This window comes from Carex rostrata, chromosome 4 (assembly GCF_964058835.1).
Source record: "Carex rostrata chromosome 4, lpCarRost1.2, whole genome shotgun sequence".
In the NCBI taxonomy this organism is placed as follows: Eukaryota; Viridiplantae; Streptophyta; class Magnoliopsida; order Poales; family Cyperaceae; genus Carex; species Carex rostrata.
In genome coordinates, this window is record NC_135921.1 from 10865158 (window position 1) to 10881627 (window position 16470).

The window sequence follows — 16470 nt, forward strand, 5'->3', positions numbered from 1 at the left end:
ATAAAAAATAATTACTTTTTGAGATTTGTACATTGTAGAATGTGAACGGAGAGATTTGAAATCGCAGGGATTTTTGGATCGCGGCAGATTTATTTCCAGAACATTCACCTGTCCTAATTTCCCCAATTAATATAAAAAATATATATACTAAACCTTTTCCTCTATCATTCGAGTACTTCCCTCACATGCATGTCAGAAAAGCATCCAGGCCCACATGCATGTGAAGATGCGTCTACACCATTTCTTAAAGCAGATCTGTCAGATGTACAGTTCAAAACAAATCCCAGCCCAAGCTCCTATCATGTTATCGTGTCGTAATTAATTATTTTTAACAAAAATATACCGGAGTTTTCAAGAACATACATATATTGTGGCACAAAAGTTTGAAGGTTCACTCACAGATGAAAATTAATAGTAAAGAATAAGATATAGAGACAGGATAGTAAAGGGAGTAAAATATTAGCATTGTTATTGTGCACATGGCAATCTAAAATAGTGCTTTACTAATTTACTAATACATACAGTAAATTCGATATGATAAAACAACAAAGAAAGTGTGCCCCAGCTTAAGCTTGCACTAGCAGATATAGAAGTCATCAATAGCAGCAGCAAAGATTCTCTCATCCTTCTCTATTTGTCTCTCTTGCTTTTAAGACACGAAATAATAATGCCTTGTGCTTACAGTGCTTTTGAGTTGGATGGATTCAAGCATTGGTTGGAAGAGCACAGTTTCCAATCTCTGCAAAAAAAGAAGATAAAACAAAGTAAATTTCAGGGCTTTACTCTTGTAAAAGAACTTCCTTGGACCAGTAATTAAAAAGCACTCAAGATATTTTAGGCCCAACTAAATGGGCCCGGCCCATTGAAGAGGTGTACTTGCAAAAATCAAAAGCACGGGTGGCAATGAATGCATAATTGACGCGGTAACCAAATACCGATACAACAAACACAAATTAAAGATGGTGTCACATCCCCTCGTATAGTGTGCTGTGTGCGAGCACTTTACACACACCATTGGTAACAGTGTTTCTATCAATTACTTGTTTGAACGATGTCACCGTAAATTTGACTGGGTCAATCAAAACTAGAGAGCCCGGTTAACAGATTTAACCAAGTTGGGTCCATGCCAACTCAATGCTGGTTGCTTCTAAAATACTAAATGCAAAACCTTGTCATGAAAAGTGTACGATGCATTAACTTGTATCAATAAATAGTGCTCCCCATACATTTTATTTTTCCAATATATTAACAAACAGCAAACTTTTTTAGGTAAGTGAAAAAGGTATAATACAAGATATTGGTTGATTTTTTTTATTTTAATTAATTATACTAGGTTAAAGAGTAAAACAAAGAATTAGAAATAATCAACAAGAGAACTCACTTGGTGCCTGAGAAACAACATATGCAGCCCCTTCAAAATGGCAGGTCCAAAACCCCCTCCCATTCTTCTGGTAATAGTTGTTGAATGCAAATGACGCATGCGCCTCGACTGTGTTCGGTTCATAGCATGCCGAACCGGGCTGGATTGCCTTACAGTCAGCCCTGCCTTCCCCACAAGCGAAATCCAATGCCTTCTGCAACTTCTCCTTACCGACCATTGTATTGGCCACGCACCATGTCTGGCCTGTTGAGCTCGATCTGACTGTGCCACTGCCACTGCCACTGCTGCTCTGGTTGTTGCTGGTGCCAGTGCTGTTGTTGTTTGTGCTGCCCTTGCCCCCATCATCAGACCATCCCACGCCACCTTTTCCATTGCTATTGCCGCTTCCTAAAACAAAGCTAACATCATAAACCTTCTGCTGGCTCGGGTAGAACATCCCGTAGTTGCGCTCCGAGGTGGGTCCTGGCTTTTGGTTCTCATTGAATAGAGCAAAGAGATACACGTCAATGTCTCCCTGTGGCCGTTTCGGCGTACCACAGTTTCCGGATAAAACCCTCCTGATTAGATTACCTGTAATGATATATAATAACCCACTTAATTCACAAATCCTAGTTTATATGAAGATAATATGATATATAATAACCCACTTAAACATAGGTTTAAAATGTTAGTTATATGAAGATAATCAATCTACCGTTATAAGCTGCGGCATTATTGGCATTTGCACCAGTTTCAGTAGCATCACCCTTGGATGGCCACCCGGTCTCTGATATGACAATGCGCACATCATCGGAGTTCAAGGCTGACATGGCATAAACGACTGCATCAATTTGTGCATCGAGCAGATTGTAGTACTTCAATCCACTACCTGGGTCTAACTGACCGGCATTGGGTCTGAACAAGGCATAATCGAGCGATATGTCATTAGCATTGGCCTCATATGCGAAGAAAGGGTACGCATTCACCATGAGATACGACCCCGTCTGGCGAAGGAAATCCAGTATTGGCTTCATCACCGTATGAGCAAGCTCCGGACGAAAGGAGCCAGCAGATGGCGGGTAGGAGGATTGCAAAGCCGTGAGTGCAATGGGAGAAGAGACCTTGATGGCCTTGTCAAGCTTGAGTTTTACAAGGGCTGCTTGCACGTTGACCATTGCCGGGAGGAGGTAGGAGGTGAGGTTTTTGGGGTTGACAAAGACTTCATTGCCAACAGCAATGGCTTGGATCTGGGTCGAGGGGTAGTATACAGCGACATTGCGCTGGACCCACCCAGCAGCGAAGGAGGCACGAGTGGCAGTGGCGGAGAGGAGCTCGTTTGGTAATGCGACGGTGACTTTGATCCCAGAGCCGCCTAGGGATTTGAGCACCGTCTGGTCGCAGTCATATAATTTGACCTGAGTTACGCCGTTGGCTTTGAGAAGCTGCACTACACCTGGTGCAGACGGGAGGTTGTTCGCCACTCGGCCATAGTTCACCCCTATTGATCCTCCCTCTGATAAACAAAACAAGCAAAGATAAAATATGACAACAACATGAAAGTAAAAAACGGGAAGAAATATAAATGTCGTTATTATTACCTGAGGAGGCGAAGAGAAGCGAGAAGAGGAAGATGAAACAAACACAAAAAGGCCCCATGCTCTGCGACAAACAGAGCAACTGGGGGAGGGAAGAAAAGAAAGAGAAAGAGGGAAGGAGGAGGGAATTAAGAAGTGGTTTAGTTTAAAAAATGTAGGAAGAAAGAGAGGAACTTTATAAAGATCTGATTTTTGGTTGATTAAAGATGCGTGAAAAGGAGCGACAAGTAACGGGAAAGGAGAAGAGGGATAACGAGGATGTAATGGTGCTCGCGAGCGAGGGGGTTTTTAAGCGGGGTTTTGTGGAGCGCCGTAGACACTAGACAGTGGGTTAGTGGGTGGGTGAGGTGAGCAAGTGAGTGACTGTGGAGAGGAGAAAAGTGGGTCCCACCAATGGAGCGCTGAGGAGACGAGTATCGTACGGGTGCAGCTGCAAGGCTGTAATCTGGATTCTATGATTCATCTCGGGAAGCGCAGCGCTATAGTATTCCAAGGGAGAGTTGGCGGATACATGGTGGCTATTTTCGGTGTTGTGCGATTGAAACTGAACAGCGGATAAATATTTTGCGGTTTTGAGTGGCTTTGTACTTCATTCATTCACACCGTCTGCGCTCCTAGCAGGTAGTGGAGCCCTCGAGAGAAACTTGACCGTTTTTTTAGACGGTGGGGATTGGAACTTCATGAAGTCTGTACTGCTCCAATAAATCGTACGAAATCATTACAAGTGCCGACGTGCTGTAACGTAACTACATATAAGCAGATGCAAATTAACCCAATGTTTTTCCAAATTTCTGAGGCAACGAGATGGCGGAATACAAATCAGAGAGAATAAATGAGGAACTAGGAGATAATCGTGCTCAAGAGAACAAGAAGAAACCGGGCGCCAACAAACAAGAAAAACCAGTTTTTAGATTTTTAAGTAGTTTTACCAATTTTACCTTTTCCTAGGGGGGTTTCTGCTTATTTCCTTTGGAGCCTTGTCAGAAGCGTCTCTCCTCTTTTTTTAGTTCGAAGCTTTAGGCTTTGTAATGAACAATGTGTTACTCTCTTTGTTTTAACAAGTAACGCCTACGGGCTTCTCATCAAAACAAAAACAAAAAAGTATATCATATGGATATTCTTAGTTAATCGATAAAAGAAGATACTTGTTAAAAATGAAATTGTCATGTACTGATATACAGATATACTTGAAAAGTTGAAATACATCAAAGCTGTTGGAGGACAAATCTGAAGATCCGACTAATAAAAATGTTGCAATATATGTGTTTTTAACTTTTTATTATTTTTTCCTTTTTGGTGAACCAGCAATTTGTGGTTTCTTTTATTTTCTCATGAGGCGAAGGAATTTTTTTATTCATAAAAATTATAAAATCTGGACTTAAAGAAATAAAAAGAGTGCCTTGTTTTTTTATCAAATATAGCAAAATGAGATTTATTGAGTTTGATCTATTAATTTTTTTTTTGTACTGTTGCAGAGGGAATTTTTTTTTTTTTTATAAATCAGACTCAATGATTTTGATCCATAAATGAATTGATTTTCTACGGCACAAAATCCTCTGTAACCATTGATTTTCTATGCTTACAGAGGGTTTTGTGCCACAGAAAATTAATCTCTTTATGGATCGGAAGCACTGTTCACGATCCACAAATTTTCTAATTAATTTTATGCGGCACCAAATCCTCTGTAATCATTGATTATTTTTTTTTGTAAATTCTCTGTGCAGTTTTATAAAAAAGATAAATGAATCCGATCTTACTATATTTAATAAAAATGAGAGACTCTTATTATTTCTCTGCGTTTGGATGGAGCAAGAATAACACTAATCCGAAAATAACACTATTTTTTTGAACTATTCGATATTTGAATAGAGCAAAAATAACACTAATTCACTATTCTTTATTTGTCTTATATAGATTAACTCATTATTCTACTAAATTTAACTAAAAATTAAATTAACTATTATTTTTAAACTTAAAATTAGCACTGTTCCTTATTTCATCCAAACGTAACCTTATCTCTATTACTGCTCTATTTTTCATCCAAACTTATGTTGTACGTGTCTGATTTTTTTAATTTTTATGGATAAAAAATTTTCTGAGATGAAACTGCAATGATGCAATCAACTATATGCGGTTCACGTTGCAACAGTTTCACTTGCAGATCTGCCACAATGAAAATGCAACAAAATGTCAAACAACAATCTTTTGTATCTTCTCCAGTTTCCCAAGCAACAATCGGTCCGTTTCCATCATAACGAAGTAGTTTTGGCCATGATATCTCCAGTAATGTTATAAATGGCGATGAAGGGTAGATGAGGAGACAGCTGGCTGTTTGGTCTTAGGGATGCGTGGGAACATGGGATAATGGAACCTAATAAAAGCATCTTTGTCGTCTACTTAGTAAAAGTAAAACGGCTCACATGAAAGGAACTCTAAAGGCCAGTTGCCTTAAAATCTTTGATAAATCCCCGTACCCCGTGTCAGGAATATTTGGAAGAACAGAAACAATTTTAATTTGCAAATTGCAACTGACAAATATACCGCAAGTAGCATCGTTCATATTAGAGAATAATATCTGGAGTTAGAACCGCAGTTAATTGCACGTTGCCATTTTACCCTCAAAAAAAATAGAACCGCAGTTAATTACAATTTTTAGTAGCCAAAGTTGACAGAGTTCTAAATAGTCGGTCTAATCTTAAATTACTGCGTGTATTCCACTATTTTTTTCTACTTTTCTTCTTTATTTTTCTCATGGCTTCCCTCTTTAAATAAAGCCTGTGCTACATTTTGTTTGATTTGAAACAGGTAAATTATGCACATGTAAAATATATATATGTTGGAGTTTGTTTGTTAGTTTTGATACTTTTTTGCTATCATAGATAACACACACACACAGATTACAGACACACAAACGTAATGTAACTGCATTATAGCATAATTTATAAAAAATATTAATTGTATACTTTTATTCGGCAATAATAAACTTATACATGTATAGAATACATAATAAATGCATTTAAGCAGAGAATTGCAAGTTTTGGAGTTTTTACTATGAAAGAGGCTTCAATTAATGAAAACATGAACGGACGGATCCAAATACATAATAAAAAAGGAACAAAAACCCCCAAATGCATTTCAAATACATATAGCAAAATTTTATCATAATAGAATGCATCTATTTGATTTTGAGCAGATTGATTTATATGAATGTAAAAAAATACACATTAGAGTTAATTTGAGAGTTTTGGTAATTTTGTGATCCACAAAAGTGGTCTACATTGATTGAAACAGACATAATCGAACGTACTGTAAAATACATTTTTAGCATAATTTTATACATAATATATTTTTGAAATGCCATGACAGAAGCTTCAGGTGGTCATGCATTTAACGATATGCACAAACACGCGCTTACAATGTTCATCATACAAATCAGAGACTACAGAGAGCATACTCTGCTTTTCCCAGTCACCTAATTTACATCATATCAGTTTAATTAAAAACAAAAAGAAATAACTTTTTAACATAACTGCAGCCAAAGATCACACTCATTTATAATCCTATGCACCATAATCTCAGGGGAAGACACGAGTAGAAAAACTTTGAATTGTTCCAAAGTGAAGGCTTAATATCCCAAAAAGATAGTTTCAAACGACACCCCTTTCTGCTGTCAACCGCAAACCATGGTCTTAAAGTTAACTAACAACTTCCCTCCTTTTTAGGCATATGTCATTTTCATGCCAAATGGAATTTGATTAATCTTACTTTACATTATATTGTCCAAAGTCAATGGGAAAACTGCGGAGCATGCGGAGTAATAACAAATAACCACTAAACTAGGCAAATCAATTTACAATAGCCTTTTTCTTAGAGGTAATTAAAAAAAGAAACACCTTTCTTCAAAGAAAAAAAAACTGTACCCACAACATGTACACTAGGAACACCAATGATCCCAATTGGTATACTTTTCAATGGAACCAAAAAAAAACAAGCGTTAGAAAATGGGTTAAATGTTTGTTTGTGCAAATTTTTGTCACATCTGTCTTCCAAATTGTATGAACTAAGCAGGCAAAGCAAAATCACCGTGTTTTATATTTCCTCGATCTTTCAGACTGCAGGAAACAAACACAATGAGGATTAAAGTTATGAAGGCCTAAGTTGGTTGTTCCAATTTAAGCCAACCTAAATTTTTTTGAGGTCCAGGACGCAACATAAAATTAAGACACCAGCAGGAGAGGTGGTTTAGTTTAGGCCAGTCTAAGGCTTATGCCTAGTTAGGCCAGCCTATTTAATACTCGTTTGGTGGAATAACCAAGGGTCCAAGGCCTAAACCAAACATGGTGAAAAAGAGAAACAAGAATGGATAGTCATTTTCTGGTGCAGGTACAGAAATGCTCCAAACAAGCCAGCTCATGAAGTGTGTGCTTCCTAGATAATAATATTGTTTTTCTCAATTCAAAAAAAGAAAAAAAAGAAAAAAAAAGAACTGATTGAATTAATTTTTTATGTGGAAAGCCAAAACATGTGAGTGCCACTTACATTGTCTTGTGAAGTATTATCTTGACCCGTCTTCCTCAATTCTGAATAGTCCATACCCCTGGAATGAGATAACCCCTCGAGAATACTGAGAATGTAATTGTAGATGCTGAAATTATAAACAAGAAGAAATTAAAGCAGGTCAACTAATTTACCATATAAAAAAATGCATAGACTAGAAAATCGTGAACAGTTGTTAATTGAAAGGGCAGGTTACGAACAATATTGCAAATTCAGATGTCACCTTCGTACCAGTACCATGAACCTGTCAGTAGTGTCAGTAACATACTAACTTGTCCAACCATTATTTGTTAAGAGACCTCTTTTATTTCTTTTCGGGGTTAATATAACTTGTGTGAATTGCATCAGGATTATATTCATTTTCATTTTGTTACCTCAAGCGATGTCTGTTACATGTAGAAAAGAAAGCAACAAAACCATTCAAGATGCTCCTAATTGCGCGAAAAACCTATCAAGAAAAGAAATGTTAATATTCTGTTACTATAGTCATAGCCTCAAGCATTACATCCTTGGGATTTAGCAAGATACCTGAGAGAAAAGATCATTCCAGAGAGTTTTCAGAACTGAGGCTTCATACGCAACTCCAGTTACAGTAGTTTTCGATGCAGATGCAACTTGGAACATAGAGAAGATAGATGACCAACTTTCGATTAACATGTAGTACATGTCGACGAAAATCGCAGAGACCGAATTTGAAAGCACAAAAAGCGCCCTAAACGGTAATGACAGCACTTCTCCAATGACCCAAAGTATTGGACTTAGGATGTAAGAAGCTGTACATAAATAAAATAATAAATATTTCGATTACTAAAAAAATGTGTCATACATTAAAAAATATTGCTAGCTCACATGTGTGATAATAAATTCAAACATGAAGCAGGCACTTGGTTCAAAGACATGCTCATATATGTACTTGTGCAACAATGGCCCTCCTAAATCAACTTCATTTCATATGACACAAAGACTTATAAGAAAAAGGCAATAACAACTTTTAAGGGACAGCCACATAGGGCACATGATGGAAAATGGTTTGTGCATATAACAAAAACAAGGTAGTATTACATATATGCAAATATGAGACCTGGCATTTACGTGTATGCAATTCAAGGATTTAAACTTTCAATATATATGTATGCCCACTTGAAGAAATGATGTTGTGCAGATATCTCAATGTAGATATGCTGTGCTTTTTTATATAATTCATTTTTTTTAAATTTTCACCGGAGGGTATAGATTAGTTGAATTTGTAAAGGTGTCCAACAGGGAAGAATCTATAAACGAGTTGCATACAAAGGTGTCATGACATTGAGAAGTGACATAATATGCATCCTACACTAAAAGAGAACATAGAGAAACAAGGTGAAACCAACTTACCAGTATTCAGTACTGTGTCAAGGATGAACTCAAATGGCCATATTATAACCTCCAAAATGCCGGTAACCACACTCCATGAAGTTCCCAATACTAGCCATATAGTCGAACTGATATACTTCATTGCATTAACCAATATATTATATACAGGAAGAACATACTCTGCAACCTCCATAAGGGGACCCATAACTGGTTTGGTCAAAATGGTTAAAAATGATCGCACAGATCGTGTCACCTGAAGGGCCCACGTGAAAGCCTGTTCAAAATTGTGCAAGAAAAGCATCGTGCCTAGATATTGGAGCCTAGAGATCATCTCCCAATTCTCTATCCAGTCAAAAAAGGGCCCGAAAAGTTTAGATAGAGTTGCCTTCATCAGTGGCACGTTTTTATATAGGTCATAAAATCCGATTAATACTGTTATGATAGACATTAGCACATAGAGAAACCTTGCTAATGGACACATCCAGGGGCGGTATATCTTGCAAAAGAGGGGATACGACTGGAGAAAAATGACCCATGATGGAAGGCCATACTCTAACAGAGTAAGCAGCCTCAAATCTGATATAATTACCTCCTTTAGTTTAAATGGGAGGTGGGGGTCATTAAATCTGAATAGTACAAAAGCATTTTTGTAAGAGGTTGCTTCGAAAGATGGGTTTGATCTTTCACTGTCATTACTGGAAGAAACAACAGATCTTGGTGTGCTCACTATTTCACTGTACGATTCTTCATCCTCCCTCAAAATTTTTCGTCTCTTGTAGGGCCCAGAGGAAGGAGGTGTCATGTTCTCCTTATGTGTACTTCCAGCTAAACAAGAGCTAAATTCGGAACTATCATTGCAACAGCCAGAGCTATCCGCGGGGGCATCATAAAACACATCCACTGAGAGGGAAGTTTCAAGCATAGAATGAGCCACATGATCTATTAAAGAGTGAGAGACTATGGTACCATGCATATCGCGGATTGGTCCATACTATGGATCAATATATCCATTTTTGAAGTCCAAACAATCGATCTGAACCATTCAACATGATCTCCATATGAAAATCTACTTGTAGATCAAATTTTATAAGTTTTACATTTTTTTCTACTATTTTTTTAGATAGGTAGAAATTAGAAAATCGCTTTGTAAAAAAATAATTTAGACCATTCAAAAGTAGTGATATTCTACCTATCTGAAAGATAGTAAAAATATTAGGAAAAAATATAAATTTTAGTCTGCAAGTACATTTTCATATAGGGATCATGTTGAACTATTCACATCGACTATTTGAAATATGAAAACGAAGATATTGATTCATAGTACGGACCAATCCGCGCTATGCACAGTACCATAGCCTCACTCATCGATTAAATTTGTTGAAAATATGAAGGTTCTTTTAAATTGTTACCTTTCGTGCACATGCTGTTCAAGTACTCTTGTAACATATGGTGTTCATAGAAACCCCCTGGAAACCATGAAGAAAGCGAGGTTGAAGCCTGTTCTATGCTGTCAAATTCCCACCTCCTCAAAATTTTCACCTCTAATGCCATTGACGTGTCAGTCTACAAAAAAAAAAAATTGATAAGCTCAAAATTAATGATAACAAAAAAATATTTATTATGCAAGTCCTGTTTTCCTAAGGGAAATGACTTGCCGGGCATAGCTAAAGAGAGTGCTATTTGCTTTTCTAGCTATGATACACAAAATTATTAATTATGTACATCCTGTTTGTCTAGCTGTTACTTAATTTGTTAATTAGAAACCTAATGAGCAAACTATTTGCTTTTTATCCGGATCTTTTTTTTTGTGCTACTTTGGTTATTTTAGGAATTTCAGTGAATACTTTGATGTTTGGCTTCTAAATAGCATTTGCTTCATTGAACTTTTTCTAAATAGGGCTTATGGTAGAGGCACTTTTCTTACTGGTATCAAATTTATAGATACCAGTAAGAGATAATTCTGAAGGCAACTTGCATATGTCATGAAGCAAGAAGAAATTCAAATTAGACATATACAAGTGATACTGCTGCTACAGTGGATTCATTTGGTTTGGATTGGGTGCTATTCTTTACTTGTTTACTTTCGATTCCGTTGCACTTGCTGTAAGGTCTGGAGGATGACTTTTGTTAATTTGGCAAGCATAAATTATTGTTATTAATTTGCAAACCTTTTTGGTTTATTTTATATTTATAACATAAATTATAAATGCAGAAAATGAATTACCTATTATCAAATAAGGTGTTGTCGATGTATCCTATCCCTATAGAAAACACACACACATTCTCTAATTGTTATGTATCACAATTCACTTAGTTCAAAGTACCATCTGATACAATGTGACACTATAACATTATATTCTTCGTGATCAAGTGTCCCTCTTGTGATTTCAGAGCTTTAGGCCACACTTTGTTGTTTATTTGGGCGACACTTGAGAGAGGATTTTCTCTATTATATTTTGACAAGAGAAGCAACTGAAAAAATATATATAAATAAGAGTGAGGCTATGGTACTATGCATAGCGCATATTGGTGCATATTGGTCCATACTATGGATCGATTTCTTCATTTTCAAAGTCCAAACAATCAATCTGAAACTGTTCAATATGATCTCCATATGAAAATGTACTTGTAGATCAAATTTTACATTTTTTTTAGAATTTTTTTACTATTTTTTAAGATAGATAGAAAAATCACTTGATCTAAAGATTCCAGACCATTCAAAAGTTGTGAGTTTCTACCTATCTTAAAAAATTCTAAAAGAAGTACATTTTCATATGGGATTCATGTTGAACGGGTCTTATCAACTATTTGGACTTTGAAAATAAAAATATTGATCTGTAGTACGGACCAATCCGTGCTATGCATAGTACCGTAGCCTCACTCAATAGATAACCAATTTCTACCTGAAGCTCATTTAGGTAGTTGATGCCACGCACATTAGCCCACTCGACCTCGAAGACAATAAAACCGTATAATGTGCGATGGAGTTCCTTATTCAGCACGCGTGAGTCCTTTAGCTTTTCAACCGGAAGAAAGGCTCCCTTTTGCTGCATGGCGGCATCGATTAGAGAATACCACCTCAACTGTCGGTTGCTTGTTATCGGAGTTGGCCTTGAGGTGCTTGCGCCATTGAGTTTTTTCCCACTATCAGATCTCTTTCTTCGAGTCTTTGAGTTTGCAAAAGGTGATCTTCTTGACTGAACGAAAAAAAAAATGAATTTATATATAATCCTTCAAATTAAAGATTGGCTGCACATAAAAAAAATGATTTTCACTGCCTGGCATTGCATACCAGTACCAGACTTGACCATACGACTTTATAACGAAAGATTGACATTCTCAATATATATAATCCTTAAAAATAGCTAAACATTCCAATAAATGCTTGAATCTGAGGTCTTCAGCTAAAATAACTAATTTAACCTTGAAAATATAAGGTCATGAGAATAGGACAATGAAGTACTATAGCAATAAATATATTAGATGTTTTCATTTTGTTTTTTGTCAAATTTTCATGTATCTGAGATATTTGGTCAGATTTAGCTAAAACACAAACTTAAAGCGTGAGAGCAATAGACCCATCAGGTTGTGAGGCCTGAACCATGGAATAAGGGGTTTAGGCCTTAGTTATTCCATCAAACGCGAATTAGTTAAGCCGGCCTGCTAGGCGTAAGTCTAAAATTAGGCCTTTAGATTTAAATCACCTCTCCAGGTGGCTTTAGTGTTAGTCCCCCTCGGGCCCCACTGTCAGCGACTATCCAAATCTATCCTCTCTCCCTTCATTAGTCGGTACTAATTTTTAATAACTTAGGCCATGACATAACTTCAGACCTCAACCAAACATGAAAAGCTTAGACCGGTCGAAGTTAGAAATTAGAATAACCAACTTATGCCTCCAAAACTTAAGACCTCAACCAAACATTTGGAAAGAGATATATAAACAATTTATCACAAAAATTGAAGTGGAAAATTTGATAAACCATGCAGCAATCTAAAGAGTGACCAGGGTACTGCTAAAGAGAGGGTTATGTCAGACTGATGACTCTATCGAACTATTATTTTGCCTTTGGTGCTTCAAGTTTCATTTCTACTTTTTTTCTCTCTAAATCTTTTATTTTAGACTGAATTGTAGTTTAGGCTGTATCAAAAACCTTGTTTTAATTTTTTTTGGTAGGCACTCTTCTGACAACATTAATAGAACTTTCAATCCCAATTTCATAAAATAACAGAAACTCCACGTGCTAGCAGAAAGATTATATAATCATTTATTTAATAATAATGATTATACAATGTTGGTCCAAAAATTTTAGGTCTTTCTGTATTTTTTGCAAAGATAACCCTGAAGATATATTGCCAAATACCAATTACCAACCAAGAGAGTAAAAATCCAAGAAATTACCTTAGTGACCATCAATTGCCATAGATGAGCTGGCCTGGTATCCTCATCAACCAACCATGGTCGATTGTCAACCAAAAAATACAACTTCTGGAGGCTCGGTGTCAAGAAAATACTCAGCCTTGACAGGTATGATTGCAAATCCCTGCAATGAAAACAAAAGGAAGCTCTACCAATGTCATGCCACATGGACACGAGTATTAATTTAGCTCTCGAATTTTAGCCATATTATTCCATCAATTGTTGTATAAGAATAAAATCGAGTTGAGATCGTCCCAAAAGGATGTTGGTACCTATTACCAGAGGGTCAATGTGAAAATTACTGATGCAACATCATTGATTTTCTCCATTTTTAAGTTAATTCATCAAGTCTAATTTAGGATGTGAAATATCTGATAGATTACAGTTAACTACAATTCAATAGGACGCATTGGATAAATCCCCAAAAAGAAAAACACTGTTGACTTAAAATCAAGTAAATGCTCTTACAAATATATCCAGAAGAATTCCCCAAAACCCATCTTTACCTAACAATTTTTCGACAATTAAGGTATTTCTATTTCATCAGCTGAGACAATTAAGCATATAAAAAAGGAAATAATCATATTGAAGGGAGGCAAGAGGCACTAGAACTCAGTACCCGATTTGTAAATTGGTTAGATGAAAGAAATTTCGATCGGCAGTGCTACAGCTGCTGCTCATTGCGGATCCTCTGAGACTGAAAAAAAGGAAACAACGAATTTCAAGTTTATAAAAGAAAACAACAATTCAGTAAAAATAAAACAATCCAACGAAAAAATTTCCAAACAATAAGCACTCATTTGATACCTTACTGGAATCAGAGAAATCCCACGAAGGATAGAATCCGCGCTTCGAACAATATCTTGGAGTGGCAATAAAAAGGAAAATCAACGCATATTCGTCTCTCTCAAACTCCTCAAAAGATAAAAATGAGGGTGGAGCTTTTCCTTAGCTTACAAGTAATTTGCTGGAGTGGAGACGAACAAAAGAGGAACTACGACCAAGTAAAAGCGAAGCGGTAAGAATTAAAGAAAGCGCAAACAGACTCCTATGTTTATCAAAAAATAGTTCAGACTTCAGAGATCCTACGGTTCAAAGTGTTTTACTTTCCTTTGTAAGAGAGTTAGGCTAATATGACATTGGTGTTATTTCAAACTAAATAACACCACATCGTAAACCGTTAGATCTGCTTTAATGTTCGTACAAAATAAAATGCTTGAACAGTAAAAGCAGATTGTACAAACATTAAAACAGATCTAACGGTTTACGATGTGGTGTTATTTAGTTTGAAATAACACCAATGTCATATTAGCCTAACTCTTTATAAGAAGATGGAGATCGAAGAATTAAAAGTATTTATTAGAGATCCTACGGTTCAAAGTGTTTTACAGTTATCAGAATTTGAACTTTCAACTCTCTATACGGAGAACTGACAACGATGTTTTAATTAAAAGTATTTATTATTTCTCTTTATTTAATTGCACTAGAAGTATTTATTAGAGATTGAAAATAAATTATGAGCGAGGCTAATGGTTCTAGAATTCGGATCCTCCCAATTACGTAAGAAAAGTTAGATCTGGACCGTTCTTTTAATCTGATACCAATCTCAAAATAGATCCCTGTGGTTTTTGTAATATTGAATTGAGTTTGATCCAGTTGGAATTAATCTGAGTTAATTTTTCTCAATCAGTTATCTGGGAAGACAAATACTATGGTACTATACATTGTGTACATTAATACATATTTTGAATCAGTATCTTAATTTTCAAAGTTTATATAGTTGATTTGAACAGTTCAACATAATATTTATATAAAAATGTAGTTATAGACTAAATTTTATATTTTACAAAAGAATTCTATTTTTTATATGAATAAAAAATTATTATTTTTAAATGATCTAAAATCTTTTAATTAAGTGGCTTTCTACAAATCTTGAAAAGTATTATTGTCTTTTATAAAATATAAAATTTGATTCATAAATATATTTTCATATGATATCATGTTAAACTGTTTATATCGACTATCTGATACGCTATGCATAGTATCGTAGGTTCACTCATAAATTATCATTTAAGCATATATTTGTATTGAATCATCAAATAATTTTCGTCTTTTATATCATATATAATGGTTTGCATATAAAGTAATTCTGTATAAATATAGATAGATAAGAATTTTGGAACGAGAAATTTATTTCTTCTTTATGTTTGTTTAAAAATGATGTCTGCGTAAAATATGAGATTGCTCACTACAAAAATGTGTGGTTTTTTATTTAATTATTTCAAAATCTGAGGTGTCACATAGAAGATAAAGAAAGTCTAATAATGTGATAAAAGTATATGCGTACGTGACAATTTGTACAAATGATAGAACGTCGTGTCCCGTAGATACACAGACACGTACCATTGTTGTAGACATAGCTATGCCGCAGTGGTTGACACGTCAAGTGCGTCGGGTCAACGTGTCATGCCATCTCAATATTGCGATTTGACCAAATCGGTCTGATTTAATACTGTAATCTGTAATGTAATTGTCGTGTTAAAATATTGATATGACGAGGGATACGGAATTTTTTTTAAGCAAATAAAAAAATGTTTCTTTTAATAAAAGGGGTTTGGGTTTGATTTTTTTTTAAATAATAATTACCTGATCAAATTTACGATACGCTAGTTTAGATTCGATCGTTTTAAATAAAGAAAAAATAAGGCTGAAGAACCATTTTAAGATTTCTAGGCAAATGTTTAAATAGTGTTTATCGCGTCATAACGGCATGGTTAAAAAAATGGCGCTATGGCCATATAGCGCCGTTATAGCGCGAAATAGCGCTGATAACGTCATAGCTTTTATGGTCCGAAATCACTATAACGATGCTATAGCGCCACTATCGTGCGCTATTTAGAACCTTGCTTTTAGGAGTTATTTCATGAATTTTTTATGCCATAATATTGTATAATTCATAAAGTGACTTTAGAAATTTCAAACAACTGAAACAACATTTCATGATTTATTTCAGATTAAATCAAGAGTGAGTCTATGGTACTATGCATATCACGGGTTGTTACCGTGCTACGGCTCTATATTCGAGTTTTCAAATCCTAATGGTTGATCCGAACCATTCATCTTGTTCTCCATATTAATATGTGTTTGGAGACCAAATTTTACATTTTTTTGAAAAAAATTTACTATTT

The 16470-nt window shown here is 35.6% G+C and overlaps 2 protein-coding genes across 6 annotated transcripts; both read right to left on the bottom strand.

Moving 5' to 3' along the window:
• Positions 1–445: 445 nt before the first annotated feature.
• On the bottom strand, positions 446–3344 carry LOC144553323 (glucan endo-1,3-beta-glucosidase 12-like). Its single transcript, XM_078301425.1, has 4 exons — positions 2959–3344; positions 2076–2873; positions 1382–1951; positions 446–739 (listed from the first exon to the last, which is right to left on the bottom strand). Exons 1-4 carry the CDS (start codon positions 3014–3016, stop codon positions 705–707), a joined length of 1461 nt encoding a protein of 486 aa, XP_078157551.1. The 5' UTR covers positions 3017–3344; the 3' UTR covers positions 446–704.
• Positions 3345–6670: 3326 nt separating this feature from the next.
• Positions 6671–14297, bottom strand: LOC144553324 (G1/S-specific cyclin-E protein). Of its 5 annotated transcripts, XM_078301430.1 has the most exons (11): positions 14090–14282; positions 13902–13979; positions 13751–13788; positions 13265–13406; positions 11769–12062; positions 10275–10428; positions 8887–9765; positions 8041–8285; positions 7887–7960; positions 7495–7600; positions 6671–7067 (listed from the first exon to the last, which is right to left on the bottom strand). In XM_078301430.1, the coding sequence occupies exons 3-11, from the start codon at positions 13780–13782 to the stop codon at positions 7035–7037; spliced, it is 1959 nt and encodes a 652-aa protein (XP_078157556.1). In that variant the 5' UTR covers positions 13783–13788; positions 13902–13979; positions 14090–14282; the 3' UTR covers positions 6671–7034. The 5 variants fall into 5 exon arrangements, with proteins under 5 accessions (XP_078157556.1, XP_078157552.1, XP_078157553.1 ...); XM_078301426.1 differs by lacking the exon at positions 13751–13788 and having other exon boundaries at positions 14090–14297; XM_078301427.1 differs by lacking the exon at positions 13751–13788 and having other exon boundaries at positions 14095–14282.
• Between the last annotated feature and the right edge of the window lie 2173 nt (positions 14298–16470).

Bases quoted from the DNA above. Each gene is read 5' to 3' on its own strand.
- LOC144553324 (XM_078301426.1), bottom strand. From the start codon at position 13,963: ATGAGCAGCAGCTGTAGCACTGCCGATCGAAATTTCTTTCATCTAACC. The intron at 10,429-11,768 runs GTAGAAATTGGT...TTTTTTTTGTAG, and splicing joins ACTACCTAAATGAGCTTCAG to ACTGACACGTCAATGGCATT. The intron at 7,961-8,040 runs GTATCTTGCTAA...TTTTCTTGATAG, and splicing joins GGAATGATCTTTTCTCTCAG to GTTTTTCGCGCAATTAGGAG.
- LOC144553323 (XM_078301425.1), bottom strand. From the start codon at position 3,016: ATGGGGCCTTTTTGTGTTTGTTTCATCTTCCTCTTCTCGCTTCTCTTC. The intron at 1,952-2,075 runs GTAGATTGATTA...ATATCATTACAG, and splicing joins TAATGCCGCAGCTTATAACG to GTAATCTAATCAGGAGGGTT. The intron at 740-1,381 runs GTGAGTTCTCTT...CTTTTTTTGCAG, and splicing joins TGTTGTTTCTCAGGCACCAA to AGATTGGAAACTGTGCTCTT.